At 35.2% G+C, this 21,648-nt stretch overlaps 1 protein-coding gene across 1 annotated transcript in view; it reads left to right on the top strand.

Annotated features, from left to right (window-relative positions):
• STS (steroid sulfatase) overlaps nt 1-21,648 on the top strand; it is a 179,939-nt gene that overhangs the window by 100,931 nt on the left and 57,360 nt on the right. Inside the window, exon 6 of the mRNA XM_044670388.1 lies at nt 150-286. Within this exon, the coding sequence (XP_044526323.1) occupies nt 150-286 (137 nt within the window). The remainder of the gene's footprint in view (nt 1-149; nt 287-21,648) is intronic.

The raw sequence follows: 21,648 nt of genomic DNA, 5'->3' as shown, positions 1-21,648 counted from the left end.
TTAATAAAATGCAACTAAAATTGTCACATTTAGCTAAATCATATGACTTTCTTTTAAAGGTGTTTTATAATATCATATATTTCTTTAACTTTTTCCTTTACTAGATCTGTAACAAATGTGCTTCTGCTCTTTCTGTTTGTATTTTTTAGGAACACCGGGACACCCTTCCTTCTTTTCTTATCCTATATTCATGTCCACACTGCGCTTTTTTCCTCTAAGGAGTTTGTAGGCAAGAGCAAACATGGAATATATGGGGATGCTGTGGAGGAGATGGATTGGAGTATAGGTATGTTATTTACTATAGTTCTTCAACATGTATTTTTCAAAGTGTTTTTAACCTTCCTCTGAGATTCCTACCAAAGTCCAAACTACCTCCCCCAGAATCTATATGAGAATCAGAGGTTTAGAGAGAAAGAGACTTTCAAAGCCATTTAGTTCAACCTCCCCATTTTACAACTGACAAAACTGATGCTGATGGTGGTTCAATGACTTGCCCAGGATCATATAGCAACAAAAATTTTGAGGCAGGAGTTGAACTCAGGCCATCTTGGACTCTCAAGGCTGTGCCACCTAGAAAAGCAGCTGCTTAATCTGCATGTTGTGTGATAAGAACGTTAACCCTTTGCATCCCATCACTGACATAATTGGCCAGGTGATGTTGGGCAAGCCATTCACTCCCGTGGTATCTATACCAACTAACTTTTTAAGGCCACAAGTTGCAAAGCCAGTTCTAATTTGCGTTGATTAAGGAGATTTCCTCATCAGAGTTCTCTCTGATTTCCTAGAGTTTCCATCATTCAAACTGAAGTCCAGAACAACAAGAACAACAAAATGCCAGTGTCATATAAGTACATTAAATATGTATGTGAATAGTGAGTAGAGGCTAAGTGCTATATCACCAGAGATAAATCTGTGTCTGCAAAAAACTGTATTTTCAGATATTTATGGAGTTATAGGGGAATGGTGCCAAATCGTTATTACTTACTATTAGATATTATCTTAACAATTAAATGATAACAATACTTCATTATTAGCAAAGTGAGTTAGTTGGGGTTCAAATGTTTGGAAATGGTATATTCATTTGCCCTATAAAACTGACTTTAGCCTTGGCAGGTCTGTAAAGATAATTGTTCCCTAAGTACACCTTATTTCTGGGCCAAATGGAAAAAATTTACTCTTATAGAAATAATAACCAGGAAAGACAATTTGGTGTTCTCCTCTGAAACCAGAGATGCTCTGCTCTTTGCTAACATTTCTGCTCCTAACTAAGCAAATGTGAGGCTTGAGAAAAGAGAGCCTAGGTCAGTGTCCTTCCCTTGATAAAATCCAATTTTGAGTTTCTATGGAGAGAGTTTTTTCTTCAATGTATTTGGCTCAGTGAAGATGGGAATGGCTTTACTTAACATCAAGTTCACATTTGTTTTTTGTTTTTTGGTTCCCCCAAATGATTGTTGAAAGCACCATAAAATCAGGCATAGTTCGCTGGGTTGTGCAATGAAATAGAAAATTGAAGGACTCTGCAATTCTAGTTTTATTTTTGCCATTCACTTGCTATCTAGTTAAAGTAAGTATTTCACTCTATATGCCTAATATTGTAGAAGTTAAGACTTTGCTGTCTCGCTTTCATTTTTCACTTTCATTTTGGTATCCCTATCACTTAACACAAGGTCTGCTACAGAATAGTCACTTAATAAATGCTTATTGGTTGATTGAGCAAGGATGTCTCACACTATCCCTGCAGAAAACCGTGTTATCCAATCAATTCAGTCAAAAAATGTAATTGTGTTTGTTGTCTACATGTGTCAGATATCCAGGTTGACTATGTCTTAATTTGGGTGGAGAGAACAGAGGTCTGATTAAACAACTTAGTCACTGTGGAGAAATCTTGGTGTGGAAATTTATTCCACTGATACACATGGATATCCATAATTTATAGTCTTAAGAGAGTTGCCTAGGAGTATTGTGATATTAAATTACTTTCCTAGAGTCACTTAGCTAATTTGTATCAGAGGCTGGACTAGGACCCATGCCTTTCTGACTTAGAAGGCATCCTTTTGTCCAATCTGCCCAATTACCTTTTGCTTTAAAAAAAATCAACTGAAGAAATAAAATGTTTCAGCTTCATGAAAATCATATTCTGATTTCTTAAGCAGTAGAATTAGGATCTATCCCACCTTCTCACAATAATAAGTAATGGACATGATTCTAAATGTATAGTAGTAAATGTAACAATAGGATATTCCCCAAGATTTTTTAAGAATTTGTTATACCTAGAGCCCTTACACAATCTAACATGGTACTTGGTTTATATATTATGCATTTTCTTAAGAAGTTATATGTAAATCAAATTCTATTTTCAATACATCAAAGATCTTGCTATTTATTTATTTATCATTTACCTAGTACCTTATTTTTTAAAAATTAATTAATTTAGAATATTTTTCTCATGGTCACATGATTCATGCTCTTTCCCTCCCCTTTCCCCTCTTCTCTCCCTGAGCTGATGATCAAATCCACTGGGTTATACATATATCATTGTTCAAAATCTATTTCCAAATTATTAATATTTTCAATAGAGTGAAAAGATTTTGCTATTTAAAGAAACCCTCAGATAATTCTTCCTTAGGAGCAAATGATACTTATTTATAATATGATTAAGGATTTCTATACCTACATGGGGCCAAACTGACACCATTATTCCACTAACATTTCAGGTCATAGCAAGTCTTGGTCTTTGTCTTTAATTTCTAATGTGCTTTAAATGACATGCATATTATCTTATTATTTTTCATATCTAGTATAAAACAAATATCACCTTTAAGTTAGAAATTTCTACACCAGATATCTATGTAATATGCATAAATTGGTATTATATTAGCTGTACAATCTTTTCCTCATAAATCATACCCTCCATTTCCTAGATATTTTTCTTGCTTTATGAACTAATCAGCCTTGGGGAAAACATCATCCTTCCAAGAAGGTTCTTCCTGAGAAAATCAGAAAGGAACCATGATAATTATGAACTGCTTATTTTCCAGTGCAGCATACTCAAATAGATCTATCATCTCATTCATTTGGAACTTCCTTTCAGCTCTACAAATTGAAACCTATTGACCCATACCAATTTTGGGACATTTATCTATGCCCTTTTATGAGTTTGCCACAGAGGATCCACCCGCTGTATTAGCAGCTTTCCTAGATTTCTCTCCCTATATTACAAGGGTACAGGTGGAGAGCTCTAGATAGACATCTTTTGTTCCTCATCCTTTCCACATGACATCATCTCTTCTTTCTACCAATTGAAAATAGATATTTTTAAAAATAGTATCTATAGATACCAAAGTATAGAGTTGAGCAGTTATCTAAATAACCTAATAAATAAAAATGCAACTCTGAGCATTTCTTCCCTCCTCAATAATTATGGTGGCATAATGATAATAACTACTACCACCACAAAATAATATAATAAATAAAATTTATATGGCATTAGAAAGTGTAAAGATATTATTTTTCAACATAATTGGCTTGGCAATGCTTTTAGACAAAAAAAAAAGATGCCTCTACAGGTGACTGTCCATTTGGGGAATAAATTTAAGTTGCATTAATTGACTACTTACTACAAAGCCCTACCTTGTGTCTTAAGAGTAAACAAATGATCTCACATTTACATATGTCAGTATATCACTGGGAAGAAAAGTGGGCTTAAGAAGGGCTTTAATGGAAAAAAAATCACCAAAACATTGTCCTGAAAATGTTTCAGGAAAGAAGTAGTCTATGAATAATAATTAAGAGGAAAAAAATCCCAGTTATATGTTTTGCTGTATTGTTTCCTAGTGTGCCATATCATTTTATTATAATACATTCCCACATTAGTCCTATCACAATGCATGAAGATTAATAATTTGGATTACCAAGGGAGATTAAATGTATTTTAAGCTGATCTAATTATAAAGCATTTGAAGGGTTGGGAGGGAATAGCGAGAATTTTCCACTTCAGATTCGAATGTATAATACATACATTTTTAAAATGTGCTGCCCTCACTGTTTCTTTTTCTTTAGAAATAGAATGACATTTACCAAACACCTATTAAGGAGAGAGGTGGGTGTAGGGGAGAAGCAGTGGTAGTCTTTTATTTATCAGCAGTGTGTGCTGTTAGAGCCATCACAGCTACAGTCTATTATGTGAAATTTGCATGCAATCAGCTTTTATTTAAAGTCCTGTTCTATTAATAGAAATACATGAAGGAATCATAAATCAGCTTTTGCTCAGGATTAGAACAGCAGGTTCTAGAACTTAAAAAGAAAATTGCAAGTAGAGAACAATAAAGAAAAAAATGTAAGGCGCTTTCTATCTTTGATAATCATAGATGTGTTATAATCTTCCTACTTTATAATACTTAAATACTTTAACATATATATGTTAAATGTAAGCTGTATGCATGTAGTTATATTGCACATAAACATGCCTGTTATACAATATTAAGTGGGAGTCAGTGTTATGTAGTTGATGTGGGATTCTTTTAACAAAAATCCGTATCTTTCCCCAAAGATGGAAAGATCATCAGGCATGATCTGCGTCTTTGCTGTTTCTTCACCTATGGACTCCTCTGAAGAGTCAAATTTATACTCTTATACAGAACTTGTTACTCAGGTCTCCCCTGATGAAATTGTCCTCTCTGCGTCATTTTAAAAATAACTATTTTTAAACATTTGCTCATCAGAGTTCCAGACCATTTCCCCAAGAAGGATACATGTTTCATTGTCTATTTTCCGGGACCAAATTTGTTCATTACAGTTACTCTGAAGTATAAGTAGGGAGTCAAGAAAAGTGTCCTGTCAAGCATAAGTTCATTAATGGCAAATCTCTGTTAAATATTGACTTAGATTAAGAGTTTTTGTGACCAGGACTTGAAAAATTACCTTTTCAGCTGGTAACCAGCCAAACTTCCAGGTGGTTGGGAGGTTGCTGGGGGTAAGGGAGATGTTGCCTGTACATTATTGAGTGCTGGCCTCCAGCTCAGGCAGCACAACTCCATCTGTCATCTGACAGGGAAGGCTGTACCATGAAGGGCTCAATCCCAGTATCCTTTAGCACGACCTATGGACTTCTCTCATTGGTACCTGGCAGTCATGGCGATTATCACCATGACATTTGCTGATGGATACTCTGAGGGCATGGTTCCCATTTATTTAGTACTCTCTTTACACAGGCTACCTAGCAGATGAGGTTTTAATCACGTTGGACTTAGCCTTTGGTGATTTGTTCCTGTGGTGATGTAAGATTATGATGTTACCTTTGAGCTTTAGGGTAAAGAGATCCATGATTCTTATTTGTTCCCATTAGAGTTAGTGGATGTCAGTGGGATATTCTGATTGCCTCTTCACAACCACAGAAATAACCATTTAAAATTTTCTAGCTTGCTTCCTCTTATTATTGAGCCAGATCCCCTTCATCATTGCCAGTAGTATGAAATAATATACTGAGCCGTCAGTATGATAGCAATAAACTGTTTTGTAACCTTGATTAAAGTTTGGAAACATTTTTCAAGCTACAACCCCTTTTGAAATTACCTCCTTCTTTATACTCTCCCTATCATCCCCCAAGATGAGACCCTTGCTCCTGCCTCTTTGCTTCTGCCCTTTCCCTGCATGGTAAAGCAGCTGAATGAACTTTCAGCATGATGGAGATGAACCAGCCTCCAGCTTTTCTAAAAAAAAAAAAAAGATTGCATGAGACCTCCTTGTTTCACACAGCTCAAGTAATTTGCTCTCTGATTCCCTGTTCTTCTCCAATGAGTTTGGGAACTCTTTTGACCTATTGTTTTTCACTCTGTTTCCTGTCAGTCCTCTTCTCTCTCTTCCAATTCTTTTGTCTTTCCTTGGAAGTGAAAGTTATATGCAGGGGCCATTGCTTAGGTGAAACGAAGTGATGTTTTTTAAAAACTAATTTCCTGACTAGGTATCTTAGTGAAGACATACTTCACAGACTAATAGGACTGACAGAAAACTGAAAATGTCATTCTGTCTATCCACAGGGGAATATGATCAAAGGGGTATAACAACTGAACAAAAGACACAAGTCCCTACTCACATAGCATTTATTTTGATTTGTAAACATCCTTTAAATATCCAGGCAGTACTTTTCATTTCTGAATCTTCAACATGTCATAACATTTAAGAACACAAGGAACATATTAAGTTTTACTTTAGATGAGATTCTCCTTTATTTTAAATATTCTTTTGAACATTTCAAATAGTTTATTAGCTGTTTTCGTTTAGTTTGATTTTACATGAAACTCTTAAAAGTTCCTATTGAAAGTTATTCTAAATTAAGCATTATATTTCACAGTGATTAGATTTGTGAAACGGGTGCTTAATATACTTGCCATAGTGAGAAAAGTACTAGATTTAGAAACAAATAAAGACCACTTAACCAGAAATGTGATCCTGGGCAAGCCATCTAAAACTCTTTGAGACAGTTTTTTAATCTATCAAATCTATCAAAATCTATCAAATCTATAAAAAAAAACCAAATAATATTTAGTTCACATGATTATTGTGAGAAGAGTTCTTAAAGTAGAACCTTGAAATTTTATATACACATGAACTATATTTTTTAAATTATAGAAACATGAACATTTATAATACTTTGAAAAACAACATGTCATTGAGTTTAACAATAGCATATCTGAATTTCAATATTGGCTCCGAATGATTGGCAATATTTTAGAACATGGTCAGACAGCTTTTTTGCTCAATTTTTTTCAGTTTAGCTACTCATAAAAAGTGAAGTCCAGCTGACGGTATTATCCAATGACTCTTGGCAGGGACTGAATATTCAGTCACCCTAGTTTAATGAACAATTTCGTTATTCGAGCAGATCCAGACAGTGAAGGAATGAAATAGTTTCCATTACAAGCCACTGTTTACTTGAGTGCAAGATACATAATGAGGTTTTGAATCTTCAGGAAAAAATCTAGTAGGTGATGACAACCCATAAATTGCAAGGGATTGACTAATAAAGACCTGGCCAAGTATAATTCTCTTTTCAAGGTTGCCAAAATTGTGGAACTATGTACAAATCACCAGCTGCATATTCTATAGCTATGGAAATAACTGATAATAGACTTTACCTCAAAAATCAAGGAAACAAATCCTTTTGAACCCATTGATTTTTATTAACTATTTTGAGTCCCAGGCCCCTTTGACAATCTTATGATATCTATGGATCTCTTTTTATTTATTTATTAATCTTTTTCCATGGTTACATGATTCTTGTTCTCTCCCTTCCTTGTTCCCTCCTCACTATCCCCACAGAGTTGGCAAGCAATTCCACTGGGTTATACATATATTATCACTCAAAACCTATTTCCATATTATTCATTTTTGTAATAGAATAATCTTTTAAAACCCAAACCCAAATCATATGCCTATATAAGCAAGTGATAAATCATATGTTTTCTTCTGGATTTCTACTCCCATATTTCTTTTTCTAGATGTCAATAACATTCTTTCTCATATGTCCTTCAGAATTGTCCTGAATCACTGCATTGCTTTTAGTAGCAAAGTCAGTTACATTTGATCATCTCACAGTGTTTCAGTTACCATGTACAATATTCTCCTGGTTCTGCTCATTTCGCTCTGCATGATTTCATGTAGGTCTTTCCAGTTCTTCTAAAAAACAAGCAGTTCATCATTCCTTATAGCACAATAGTATTCTATCCCCATCATATATGACAATTTGTTCAACTAATCCCCAAAGAGGGATACTTTTTCATTTTCCAATTTTTTTTGCCACCAGAAAAAGGGCAGCTATACGTATTTTTGTACAGATTATAAATTTCTTATAATAATATGTTTAAATATGTGAAATATACAGGATTATAAAGGAAATAGATAATATTAAAATACAGTTATCAAAATGTTTTACATAGTTCATGAACCCTAGTTTAATGGTAACTGCCTTAAAAATGTTGTCAAAATATAACTCATTAAAATTAGTGTATGACAATTGTTACTAATATAGTAGTATGCTTTTACTTTGCTAAATCTAAAATTAAGATTAGAAATTTTCTAATTTAAGTAAGCTAATGTTCTCCATGTTATAAACACAAAGTTTAAAGAATGAATGGTAGTTGGATTGAAGATGCTATCTAAAAACCCTTAAGTGCAAGAATCCTTTAAGAACTGATATTATGAGTTTGTGGGCAAATAGCTTGTGGAGGTAGCTCTCTGGTTCATTTTCCTTTAGTAATGGAGAAAAATAGTAGAAACCATTAGATCTCCAGCTGGGATTTTTCTTTGCATCATGGATTTTAGAAGTAATCTAGTTCAATGAACTCATGCTCCAGTTGAAGAAGTTAATGGTTGACACTGAAGTGATTTTATTTACGACTTTCACCATTTCCCTAAGATATACATTCTGAATATAACTTATTGTCTTTCCAGAAGCCAGGAGACTTTTAAAGGTATAAATCACTTTGGTAGATGACAATTAGTAGTTGTATTATACTGAGGTGAATAGTAAGTGCTACTAATCCTAGCTCTGATAATAACTCAGATTTTATATAGCTTTTAAAATTGATCAAAGCAATTTTCTCAACAACTCTGTGAGGTCAGTAGGGCAGGTAATAATATCCACATTTTACATTTGAAGAAATTTTTTTTAGAAAATTTAGATGACTTGCCCAAAGACATTCAGCGAGGACATATTCAAGCTAGGTTGTTCTTATTCCAAGATTCAATGAAATTTCACTATCCATTGCCACATGCCGCCAGACAAAATAAATTCAGTGTGTGTGTGCCCACTTAATTATTCTTTCTGAAATTGTCTATTGAATTTCCATATACCATGCTAAATCCCAGCCCTAGTTGCCTCAATTATCCAAAACATGAAAATGTCTGAAAATATGAACAATTTATCTTCTTTTTTATTATTGTGCATTGAAAAGAGCTACAAGTTTAGGCTTAGAAGACCTGGGTTGTTTCAATCCTAGATATGTTTATCGTTTGTTTGACCTTTAAAAAACTTCCTGAGTTTTTTTGGGGGGGGAGCTTTCTTTCTTTATCTATAAAATAAGGAGGTTGGATTAGAAAACCTCTAAGACCTCCAACTTTAAATCTATGACCCTATGAGTTTAGTGTATTCCTTAAATCTCTATTGCATTTTCAAATCTCTCTATGTAATTATCCCCAAAACAACTAAGAGGGAAGAACAGTCCAAAAATTTTTAAAAAATCTTGTGCTTTTTAGAAATATGGGAGTTTGGTTCTGGGATTCATGGGTGAGAGAGAAGTCACATAAAAATCTCACTGTGAGAAGAAATCTTCTGAAGGCTCATGTAGGGGTGAAAGAATGCAGAGGGAGCCCTGCTATTTGTCTATTCCACACTTTTAAAACACATGACATTCAGAGAGCTGTTCACATCACCAAATATTCTTTGGAGTGAGGTCTATGAGTCAAAGGATAGGAACAAGTAGGAATCAGAGGCTCACTGATTTTCTATTCTAACCAGTCATTTAACCTTGAATATTTGGGAGAAAAAATTTCTTTCAGGAATTCACAGGGAATCCCTTCATCCTTCCATGTCTCTGCTTTAGCCCTGCCCCCAGAGAGTAGGAAAAAGATAAGGTGCATGCTAGATGTAGTGCAATTACATTAATTAAGAATATTAGGGGCAGCTGGGTAGCTCAGTGGATTGAGAGTCAGGCCTAGAGACGGAAGGTCCTAGGTTCAGATCTGGCCTCAGACACTTCCCAGCTGTGTGACCCTGGGCAAGTCACTTGACCTCCATTGCCCACCCTTACCACTCTGCTGCTTAGGAGCCAATACACAGAAGTTAAGGGTTTAAAAAAAAAGAATATTAGCCTGCAGAACAAGAATGGGTCTTTATTCTCTATCCATTGTCTGTGTTTCGACTGCTGATCTCAAAGTTCAGACTCTGTGATCCCTGGAAATAGATGCTCATTGCACAAAGCAGGGTTTTAATTTATTCAGAAGTGTTAACTTGGCAGACACAACACTGATTATAATTTAGAGCAATAGGAGTGTTGACATTTCTCAACTGCCTGTATTTAAAAATTAAACAAGTTATCAGTAACATTCACACATATTATCTTCCTTTCCATAAGTCAGGCAAAAATGTGACTTCTCCATAAATTCACATTTTCAGTTTACTGAGGAATTTAGAGAAAAGAGCATTGTTGTCATAATATTTTTTTCTGGCTGAAGGAAGACAATAATAGTCAGAAGAAAAAAATCCTTTAAAATTACAGCATTTTAGATCTTAACTTTAATAATTTGAAAGTAAGAATTGTTCTGGCAGGTATCTATGTCTGTGGTCCTATTTCATGCCTGCCAAGTTTCATCAGTAGCAACTATCTTACAGAGGCATTTCTGCATCTTATTTTCACAGAGTAAATATGCCTTGCTCTGACACTCTCTGAAGCTTTGAAAACTGGCTTTCGACCAGCCACATTGTTTTGTTTGCAGAATATGACATTGACATCATCTTGGCTTTTATTTTGAGCTGCTTTCCAATTAAACAAGGAGGAAAAGTGAAAATTTAATCAACCTTGCAATTTATTTTGAAAGGATTGTTATAGGCTAGAGAGGGTAAATGGTGAGGAAGAAGAGATCAGCTAATTACTGATAACATTATCCTGAGACAGCTGGCTGGAAGCACAGCAAAGGTTAAAGAAACGAACAGACAGAAATCTCTGTTCCTGGTAAGATTCAGAAGAATATGTTTCCTGGATATAATCAGAATAATAACTCACATTTATATAGCATCTTCTTCACGTTCAATAGTTAGGACTGTGGCTACATTTTTTTTTTGCTTCATGTTTAATGTGGCTACCATGGCTTATTTTCTGAGGTATATATAGTAAAAATAGACATTTTTTTCTTCCTGCATTTGCTACTTTCCCTCAAGGTATCATACCCCAGTGCTCCATCATAGCATGAATGTAGCATAAAATTCAGGAAGGTAATAGTACCATTATGAATGCCAGTTCTGTTAGGTCCTTCCCAGCTGGAAAGCCTGAGAATAAGAATTAACACAATATACCAGGATTCTTATTATTGTGCAGCAGACAAAAGAATGTTGAGTGGATAAGAATGAATTCAAACCTTGTCTGTCTTTCTACATCCAACCTTGCAAAATTTGAAAGAATTGAAAGTGATCACTTTTTCAGTCCCATAAATGCTCAAAGCCAATAGAATCCCACAATTAGACTTGGAAGGAACCACAAAGATGCATCTAGTCCAACCCCTACCCTAAGAGGAATCCCTTCTATGATGTGCTGTCCTTTGGAGAAATTTTTAGAGGAACAATTCATTAATTTCTGAGGATAACAATTCTTCTTTTCAATATTTATACTTATTAGGAAGTTTTTAATTATGTGGAATCAAAATCTGCCTTTGTCTGTCTTCTATATAGTGCTTCTTAGTTACAAACCTAATTCCCCTTCTCCGTGGCAGCTTTTTCTAATGCTTGAAAACAGTTATCATACCCCCTAAATCTTCCCTAGGTAATAAATCCCTAATATCTTTAGCTAGTTTTTATATAATATCATCTCCAGTTTGGTTACCCTATTTGGAATATGCTTGAGCTTCTTATAGGATTGTAGGTTTATAGCTAAAAGACCAGCTAATCTATTGGATGGAGGCAGAGAGGTGGTGAGTGGATAAAGCAATGGATCTAGAATCAAGAAGATCTGAGTTCAGATTCAGTTTTAGACATTTTCTAACTGAGTGACCTCAAGCAAGCCACTTAACCTCTTTTTTTGCCTCAGTTTCTTCAATGGTAAAATGGGGATAATAATAGCACTTACTTTGGTTGTGAAGATCAAATGAGATAATGTTTATAAAGTGCTTAGCACAATGCTTGTCCTTTTTTACAGATGAAGAAACTAAGGCCCAGAAAAGTTAGATGACTTCCTCACAGTCACATAGGGAATAAATGGCAGAGTTAGAATTTGAACTTAGGTCCAATGACACCAGATTAAGCATGGTGTTATTTTCATTTCACCATGTGTTATTTTCTACTATGTGTTATTTTTCAGTTATGTTATATATTATTTTACTATATGTTATCTTTCAACTCTATGTTATTTTCATTTTACCAAATCTGCCTCTCAAGAGAAAGAGGTAGGTATTTAACATTACTAAGATAAAATTGGAAAAAAAACACATTTTTTAAAATCAATTAGAGCTATATAAAAAAGAAATGGTCAGCCTCAAGAGATAGTGGATAGTTCATAATTAGAGGTCAGTGGGGCGAATGCTCTTCTTGGGGATACTGTGAGAAGGAAGTCCTTATTAGGAGTTGCTGTGAGGTTTCTTCAAACTCATGAGATTCTGCAATTCTGTGAATGGAGATGGTTTAAGTCAGCTTTTGTCAAACTGCAGTAGATATTAGTTAAAAGATTAAGATAATTGCCAGCAGGCAGTCAGGGGGCCCAACTAGGGGTCACATAGCAAGAACAGAATGAACACAACAGCAGGGTCTTATGGTGTGGCAAACAAAAGAATTCTGAGCAGATAAATGTACGAATTTGGACTATGAAAAATTCCTCATGTTCTTAAATATGGAGATAGGGACCAGACCTATAATTTCCTTGGTAGAGGGAACATTTGGATAAGGAAATTCTCTCCACTAACATTGACCAAAAGCAGAGTGAATAGAAAAAAAGACTTGGAATCAGGAAGGCCTGAATTCTAATATTTCTAGCGACATTTGTTAGCTGTGCAGCCCCTGAGAAGTCATTTAACCTCTCTTAGCCTCAGTTTCCTCATCTGCCAAAAATATGCTAATAACTTTTACCTCGGGATTTTTTGGATGAAGAAATGAGAATATGCATATATATATATATGATGCTTTGAAAATGTTGTAGCATTATTTAAATAGAAACTATTATAATTATTCTCTATAACATATATTCTTAGAGTTTCATAGAACAATGAAGTATGGCCCAGTACTACAAAGCCAAGATGCATCCGAGGCAGGACTTAGAATGTAGGTTTTCTAACTACAAGGCCACCTCACTATTTATTTTGCCATGATACATCTTGGTTCTCAAGGGACAAAGTGGGGCCTTCAAATGTCAGATTCTGAGATTATGTGAGTAGAAAAGGTTTTTAACTGGCCTTTGTTAAAATGTATAGTAAGAGGCAATAGGGACCTATTAAAGGTTACATGCCAGGAATAGATAGCATGATAGCACAGTTCTTTGCATGGCAAGCACAAGAACGTGGGGTAGATAGATGAATGGATTTGTAGTGTCAAACATCTTATCAGAGAAAGAGAATATTTCATCCTACACTAAAGTTTGTTTCTTGAGGCATATTTTTGAGTAGTGCTTATTATTTAAGATAATAGAAAAGGTACCAAGATTGAACTAAATCTGTCTGGCCAATGGAGGGACCATGTCAAATCACTGAAGAGCACAGGACCAAGAATTCAGGAGACCTCTCATCTCAGCTCTACTACTAAGAGAAGGTTTTTCTTTTCTGAATCTCAATTCTTTCAAATAAGAATAGTTATAATGATAATAATAATAGCATTATTTTCTATTTAAGTTTTATTAAGATATGGAGGCTTCTTCTACCCATTAAAGTCTATTGCCATATGAAATAAAAGATATTTAATGTTAAATTCGTCTCAGTTTTACTCAAAAGCAAACTATACTTTAAATGAGTATATAAATGTTCACATGCGAACTTCTTGGTTAATTAGGAGAGGAGAGGGAGATAAACATGTACTGTAGAGGTTATTTATAATACACTTTCCCCTAGCATGAAACTTTTTATATTTCCATGTAAAATACTCTTGTGGATGAGTAATCTTGGAGAAATGTTAAGATATAGGGATTTTGATAGACCTACATTTTCTATAATGTCACCACTTAATACTAATAGTATTTTATATTTAAGTAGTCTCTCCAATGTGGAGTAAGAGTATAGATTTACCTTTCAAGTAATAACCCAGTAAGGTTCCACTGTGAGAATCAGTCATGACAGTTTTGTTTTTCTGACACTACTGTTTTTGTCATTTATCATTTATCAAGACAGCTTAATAAATACATTTGATTTCTTTTGGGAAAAATCGTATTAAGAGTATTTGTTTAATATATGAAAGTCTTTTTGTCAGTTGAATGGGGAAATTGGGAAGGAAAAACATCTATGGTATTTACTGTTTTACATTTCTCTTGCTACTTCTACTTAAATTCAAGATGTCACCTTTGGAGACAGAGCAGCATTTACTTTTATCATCTCGGTACTCCCCAGAGGGGACAGCATGGTCAGACTTCATTCCTTCTAAGGTATTAACGATGTTGAGAAAGAGCTTCATTCACAGCTTGTCTCTTCTACTACTGACAAGCGCATACTTCTTTTGAGTGTCTAGCAGCCTTAACCTACATGAAGTAAACACATTATTTCGAGGTTATTCAGGGATGCTAGAGAAGCTGTAGACAGGCAAACTGAAGGTCAAGTTGAGAAAGGGGAAAAGAAATTTGACACAGGTAAAATGCTTATGTGTGTTCAGGTTTTAATTTATCTGTTAGGGATGTTTTAGACTATGATTAATACACAAGATGTCAACAAAGAGAAATGACAATTTCTTCAGTTGTCCAAACTATGAAAACTGACATGGAATCTAGTTCAGAAACATTAGTTAGAAGGAAAATGTTTTCCAAAATATAAGGTAAAATCATGTCTTATAATTGTGTTGGGTCAAATCAAGAAGCATTTATTAAGTATTTCCTAGGTATCAGGCACAGTGCTAGGTTATAGGTATATAAGAAAAGCAAAAAAGCCAAAACAAAACAACTACTGGCTTTGCCTTCAAGGAGCTTACATTCTAATTGAGAAGACAACATGCAAATATATACAAGATATATACAAAATAAATTGGAGGTAACCTCAGAAGAAAGGCATTAGCTTTGAAGGAGACTTAGAGAATGTAGGCTTTGAAACGCAATGTGAAAGTCTCAAGAAATTTCAGGAGTAGAGACCAGAAGGGAGAACATTCCAAGCATGGTGCATAGCCAAGAAAAATGCCAGAATAGGGAAATGGAATAGTATGTTTAAGGAATAGCAAGGAGGCCAGTGTTCTTAGATTACAGAATATGTGGAAGGAAATAAAGTATAAGACTGGAAAGACAGAAAAGGATATGGTTTTGAAGGCTTTTAAAAAATGAAAAATGGTGGGCAGCTGGATAACCCAGTGGATTGAGAGCCAGGCCCAGAAATGGGAGGTCTTGGGTTCAAATTTGGACTCAGACACTTCCTAACTGTGTGATCCTGGGCAAGTTACTTGACCCCCATTGCACTCTTCTGCTGTGGAACCAATATATAGTATTGATTCTAAGATAGAAGGTAGGGGTTTAAAAAAATGAAAAATGAAGATTTTATGTTTCATTTTTAAGGTGATAGGAAGCAAATGATGTTAACTGAAGTGAGAGAAGGTTGACCAGACCTGTACTTTAGAAAGATCTTTTTAGCAAGTAAGCAATAGAGTGGAATATTGCATAAATCAGAAAAAATGGGTTAATTTATTTCCTCTTGGTAGATGATTATTAGTCCACAGACTGTTTTATACTTATAATTTGTGTTTTTTCATAAATGCTCATTTCAATAAAGAAGATAAGGAATCCCTTTCAGCCATTGTTGCTAGATAAACCTATGTTCTTGCTGCTCATGTTACAGCTATTCCTTAAGATTCTCTTTTTTTTAACCCTTACTTTCTGTCTTAGTAATAATTTTAAAATAGAACATTATCAGGGCTAGGCAATCAGTGACTTGCTCAGGATCACACAGCTAGGAAGTATCTGAGACCAGATTTTAACCCAAACGCTCTTGACTATAGGCCTGGGACTATCCACTGTGCTATCTATCTAGCTACTCCCCAGGTTCTTTTAAAATCAATTTTATTAATACATTTTGTTTTTACATAATAGTCATTTCTATGACTACTTCCTTTTCCCCTTCTCTCTACAAACTGTAATAAAGAAAAGCAGTCAAAAATGATTGATACAATAACCATGTCTGAAACTGTATACAATATTCTGCCCTACTGGTGTCCCAGCTCTCTGCTAAGAGGAAGGAGATATCTTTCATTATCTGTCTTCTGGGACTTTTATAATAGCTAGCATTTACAAAGCATTTTATAAATATGATTTCATTTTACCCTCACAACAGCCTTGGGAGGTAGGTACTATTGTTCCCATTTTTAGACAAGGAAACTGAGGCAGACAGAGGTTAAATGTCTTGTTGAAAGCCACACCACTAGTAAACATCTGAAGCTGGTTTAAAAAAATTTATTATTTTTATTATTTTAAAAAACCCTTACCTTCTGTCTTGGAGCAATACTGTGTATTGGCTCCAAGGCAGAAGAGTGGTAAGTACTAGGCAATGGGGGTTAAGTGACTTGCCTAGGGTCACACAATGAAGCTGGTTTTGAATCAGGTCTCCCTGTCTTCAGGTCAGCACCCTAACTAATGTGCCACCTATTAGTTGTCCCTTAGCTTTTCAAATGCTTGGTTTGATTTCCATTAGTAGTCTTTTCATTGTTAATTGCTGTAGTTATTATGGTCATCTTTTGGTTCTATTTATTTTACTCTCTGTCAGTTCAAAAATCTTACCATGTTTCTCTGAATTCCTCATAGATATACTTTCTTACTGCATAATAATATTCTATTACATTCATATAACAATTTTTTCCAGCCACTCTGAATTCTATCAGTTTTCAGCTTTGAAGATTTGCATTTTTAGGACACTGAATTTAGTGTCTCAAAGGAATATTTTTGTTTGTTTTAGATAGTAGCTATATTATGTCTCAATACTTTGCTACCCTTCAGCAGCTGAATTTAGTTGATGATGATATCAAATATCAAAGGATTACATTTAAAATGTTAAATAATTATTTATAGCAAAACTGAAGCATTCAGCTCCATAAAATATGATAGCTGAGTTCAAATTAGGTTACAATCAGAATCAGAATTAGACTAGAATCATTAATCATGGCTGGGCAGGATATTACTCTAAAACATGTCCTTTCAGAAATCTCTATGTTACCTGTTTTAAGTGGGGAACAGAGAGCCTTACCCTAGATGAATCCTGAGGGTTTTTTATTCTCCAAGGGAGCACATAAGTCCTGAGTTGCTCCTGTGAGGACACACTTCTTTATATGAATTAAGTTTTGTTTCATACACAAGCACTAATCAACTCTTTTGTTCACAAATAAAGTATGTTGAAACTTCAGTGCTATGTCACCAGAATTTTGACAAAAAGCCCCAGTATTTTCCATAGATATGAAAACTAGTCAGGTTATTTAGATCTCTTACAGAAAATTCAAGTGGCAGAGTTAAACTCAGGTATCGTTAACCTGAAAAGTCACCCAGGTACAATAATAAAACTATCACAGATGGTATGTGTAGATGTAGGAACATAGTCATAAATCATAGAAAAACACTGTGGTTAAGGCAAAACTGGCTTAATTGGAAGAAATACATTACCGTTGAAAAAGTGAACAACACAAAAAATTGGAACAGACTTTCTAGGACATGTATATAAACTTCTTAATACACAAGTGACCTTGAAAAAATCACTTAACTTCTTACCCCAGTTTCTTCATTTGTAGGAAGAAGAGGATTGGATTAAATGGTGTCTCCTCTTCCTTCTGGTTCTAAATCTATGGTCACATGAACATATAAATATAAATAAGAAGGAAAAATTATAGTGATGAAAATTGGGCCCTTTTGCTCTTCTCTTCACAAATCACTCAGTGATCTCCCTACTCTGGGCATGTTCCCTGGCTGTCCCCCATTACTGGAAATCTCTCCCTTGTCATTTCCACTGTGGCTTTCTTCATATCCTTGTGAAAATCCCACCTTCTACAGGACGCCTTTTCTGATAACCCTTAATTCTACTGCCTTCACTCTGATGATTATTTCCAATTTGAAGTTCATATAGCTTGTTTGGACATTGTTGTTTGCTTGTTGTCTCCTCCATTAGACTGTGAACTCCTTGAGAGAAGAGACTAACATGTGTGCATATGTGTGGCTTTCTTTTTGCACTTAGAACAGGGCCCGATGCAGATTAGGAGCTTAATAAATGTTTATTGACTAGCTGACTCTTGGTACAATGCATAGCATCTCAACCGTAGGATTTTCCTTAATTATACTACCAATGTCAGTCATGCATTATCCAATGTAGTAAACTTTTAAAGAATGATTTCATTTTAAGATTTTGAAAGTATCACAGATCAGCCTAATTCTTGTTGGAATTATATATTCAAACTACTTTTTGCATCTCTACTGATGATCAGAGCCAGTTGGCCACCTCTTTGTATTTTACTCAGCAGCCATAGAGACTGTGAGTGGCTACAGGTTACTCGCTGTAAATAATTTTCCAAATAATCATCCACTCCAAGAATCATGGTCATATAACAAGAGCTGGGGAGAATTGGGAATGTAGTAGTTAGCAAAATGTTTTTTTTTTGTTTTTTGTTTTTTGTTTTTTGTTTTGGGTAGAGGCATGTTTGGAATTATTTTAAATGGTTCTGGTCTGGTTTCTTGGTAATGTATCTGCTCATTGGCTCTTGCCAAGGTATTTGATTTTGTAGTTGAATCTATAAAAAAGAGAATCTACCAAATCTGGCATTGATTTAGCTTAATTTAGTTTAGTTTGTAGATAGAATTTAGAAACAACCAAGTCTAGTACTTTGTATCTGTTGTATTAAATTTGGAATTATGTTCCTTCAAACTCATTGACACTCTTATTGTCCATCAGTTCCCTTCTCTTACAGTTCTGTAGCTGAATCTTGCAACTGTGGTTTTTTGGGTGGAAGAAGAATATTAGACATAAAATCATAGTAGTCTGCCAATTTGCTCTAAAGACACCTCCAACTTAAGTTTCTGATCCTAATAAATGCTTGAACAAGGGTCTTATAGAGTTTAAAGGGCATGAATATATGTTCATACTATTCAAAGAGGGTCTGAAGAGCATATTCTATATCTTCCTGACAAATGTGGAATAGTTTGTGTATACCATTGAGATTCTATTTGGTGAAGATAACTTAAATGGTTCAGGAAGGTAATGGGGGAAATATAAGTATTGGTTATTGATTGCAGTGTTGCTAAAAGTCCAGCAATCATGGCATACTTGAAAGTTGTTTTTCTTTTTTGACAAGCTGTTCTAGTGCTCCAGAAGGAGAGGCAGAAAGCAGGTTTCAGGCCCTGAGAGGTACAGCTGTGGAACTTTGGGCCTCTGACTTGATTAATCATGTATTTATGGATGTGATTAATCATATACTTATGAATTGAATACAGAGGGAAGAGATAAGTTTTGATGGGAAAAGACAGAAGCAATAGTTCCCTCTGCGAAAATTTATATAGCACCCACTATGTGTTGGGCATTGTCCTAAGAACTTTTTACAAATGTTATCTCTTTTGATCCTCACAACTCTGGGAGATAGTTGATTTTATTATTCTTGCTTTTTAGTTGAGAAAACTGAGGCAAAGAGTTTAAGTGCCTTTCCTAGGGTCACATAGCTAGGAAATTTCTGAGACCATATCTGAACTTGGATTTTCTTGGCTCCAGGTCCAGCTTTCTGTTTGACTCTCATAATAGCAAAAAATGGTGGCATTAGTAGTTTACGGAATTATGTGGTTGACAGTGACAGGGAGTAAGTATTGAATGCCATGAAGGGAGTAGAGTATTGTCTGCTTCTCCTGCTGAGAAATATGGAACTCTTGTGGGACCAACAGAGCCTGCATACTGCCAGCAAAAAGGGTGAGCTAGCAACATAGAAGATAAGGATTTGTGGTATGCCATGTGAATCTGTAGGGATCTGGTTTCCACAAGTGATGAGATCCATCTGCAGAGATCCATTGTTGATACACATATTTTGTTTTTACCATGCCCACATATTTTATGAGGTTTTGATCTGGTGCAAATATATCCAAAGACCTAATATTAAAATTAGATGCTCCCCCCCAAAGGGTTTCCAAGTTCCACTGAATAGCTCTGGTGAAAACAACCTACTTGTTCAGGTCTTAAGAATGCCTAAGGGGCAGTTAGCTACCTTCATTACCTCCTTAAAATAGCCCATTCCCTCTAGATGTCTTCTCATATTCCTTCACTCTGGCATTATGTACCCTACAATATCTACCAAGGGAAAATTCTTATGGCAACTTTATTCCTGTTTCAGTTAATAAGCTTGTTATATTCTGGCAGCACAAGGATGTGCTAGAGATTTTTTATTTTTTCTTCTTGTGAAGCTAAGTTATGGTCTACAGGATAGAATCAGGGCCGAAGTAAATATCTCTAATCTGGCCAACAAATCCCTGGAATTGGAGTCTGGGTGGTACCACAGGCAACCTCATTATTATGATTTTCCTTTCCCTCCTCCTTGTTCCTTGTTTCTTGTTTCTTAGTATAGAAGACCTCTGTGCCTCAGCCAGCTTCAATAAAGGCAGCTACTCTTAGCCAAGCAGCATAATCATTTGCTGATGAACTCACTCTTCTCTCTTCATAGCTTCTTAATATTCTTCAAGTAGAGCAATAGCCTAGTGTAGTTGGAAGCTAGGGTTCTGGCATGTTTTCCTTGGGTCATTTTGGTTTTGTTACAAAAAGTGTTTTTAGCTTTGTCATTCAGAGACACAGAAAAGACCAAGACTTGAGCTTGTCTAAAAATGCTAAGATTCTTCTTGGCTGGGGACAGAATTAAATCAAGAGAGAATCTTATAGTTTTGATTTATTGATTTTGGATAAACATCTTAATAGTCATAATTAAACTGGCCTTGTCATTATTGTTTAGTTGTTTTAGCCATGTCTACTCTTCATAATGTCATTTGAAATTTTCTTGGCAAAGACATTGAAATGATTTGCAATTTCTTTCCCCACCTTCCTTTAAAGATGAGGAAACTGAAGCAAAACTAAGTAAGTGTCTGGGTCTAGATTTGAACTCATGTCTTCCAGTCCCAATGCTTTATCCACTGCCCCTCCTAGATAGCTTTAGGGTTTTCCTTTTTCCCATTAGAGAAAAACCAGTCAGAAAGTCAGCTTCACTGTCTGGAAAAGGCTAGGCTATTGGGTTACTTGGTATTCAGTCATTATTCCTTCTACCCACTACTCCTTGTGTGTGTGTGTGTGAGTAGAAAGCTCCCTGCAGAGATGCCATTGAGGATGGTGACTTCAGAACAGGGATTGTACTGTGAGATGACAGTAGGTATGACTGGTATCCGTTGATGATGCCTACATTTTAAAGTTGAGGCTAGAGGAGAGATCATGATTTTCCTCTCAGCCATAGCCTCAGCCTCACATAGAGTCAGGTCCAAGTGTGATATAAGCATAATGGGAAAATTACCTCCTGGATGCTCTTTATATACCAAAACCTCCTGCTTGCTTTTCTAAGAAAGAGACAAAACAAAAACAGCACTACCTTGCTGACTCGTTCAGTCTTGAGATGCTAAAGAAAAACACAGTCTCAGGCTTCATTTTGTGTTAGAACTTTTTTTCTTTTCAAGTGCCTCAACTTTATTCTTAGCTCTCACTTGGTTCCAAATATCAGATTCATAAATTTTCTCAAATGTCATATTAATGGAGAATATCCAAATCAAAATTTTAAAAGCTTTGGGACAT

The sequence above is a fragment of the Gracilinanus agilis genome, chromosome 3, assembly GCF_016433145.1.
Source record: "Gracilinanus agilis isolate LMUSP501 chromosome 3, AgileGrace, whole genome shotgun sequence".
Classification (NCBI taxonomy): Eukaryota; Metazoa; Chordata; class Mammalia; order Didelphimorphia; family Didelphidae; genus Gracilinanus; species Gracilinanus agilis.
This window is presented reverse-complemented; position numbering and strand designations above follow the sequence as displayed.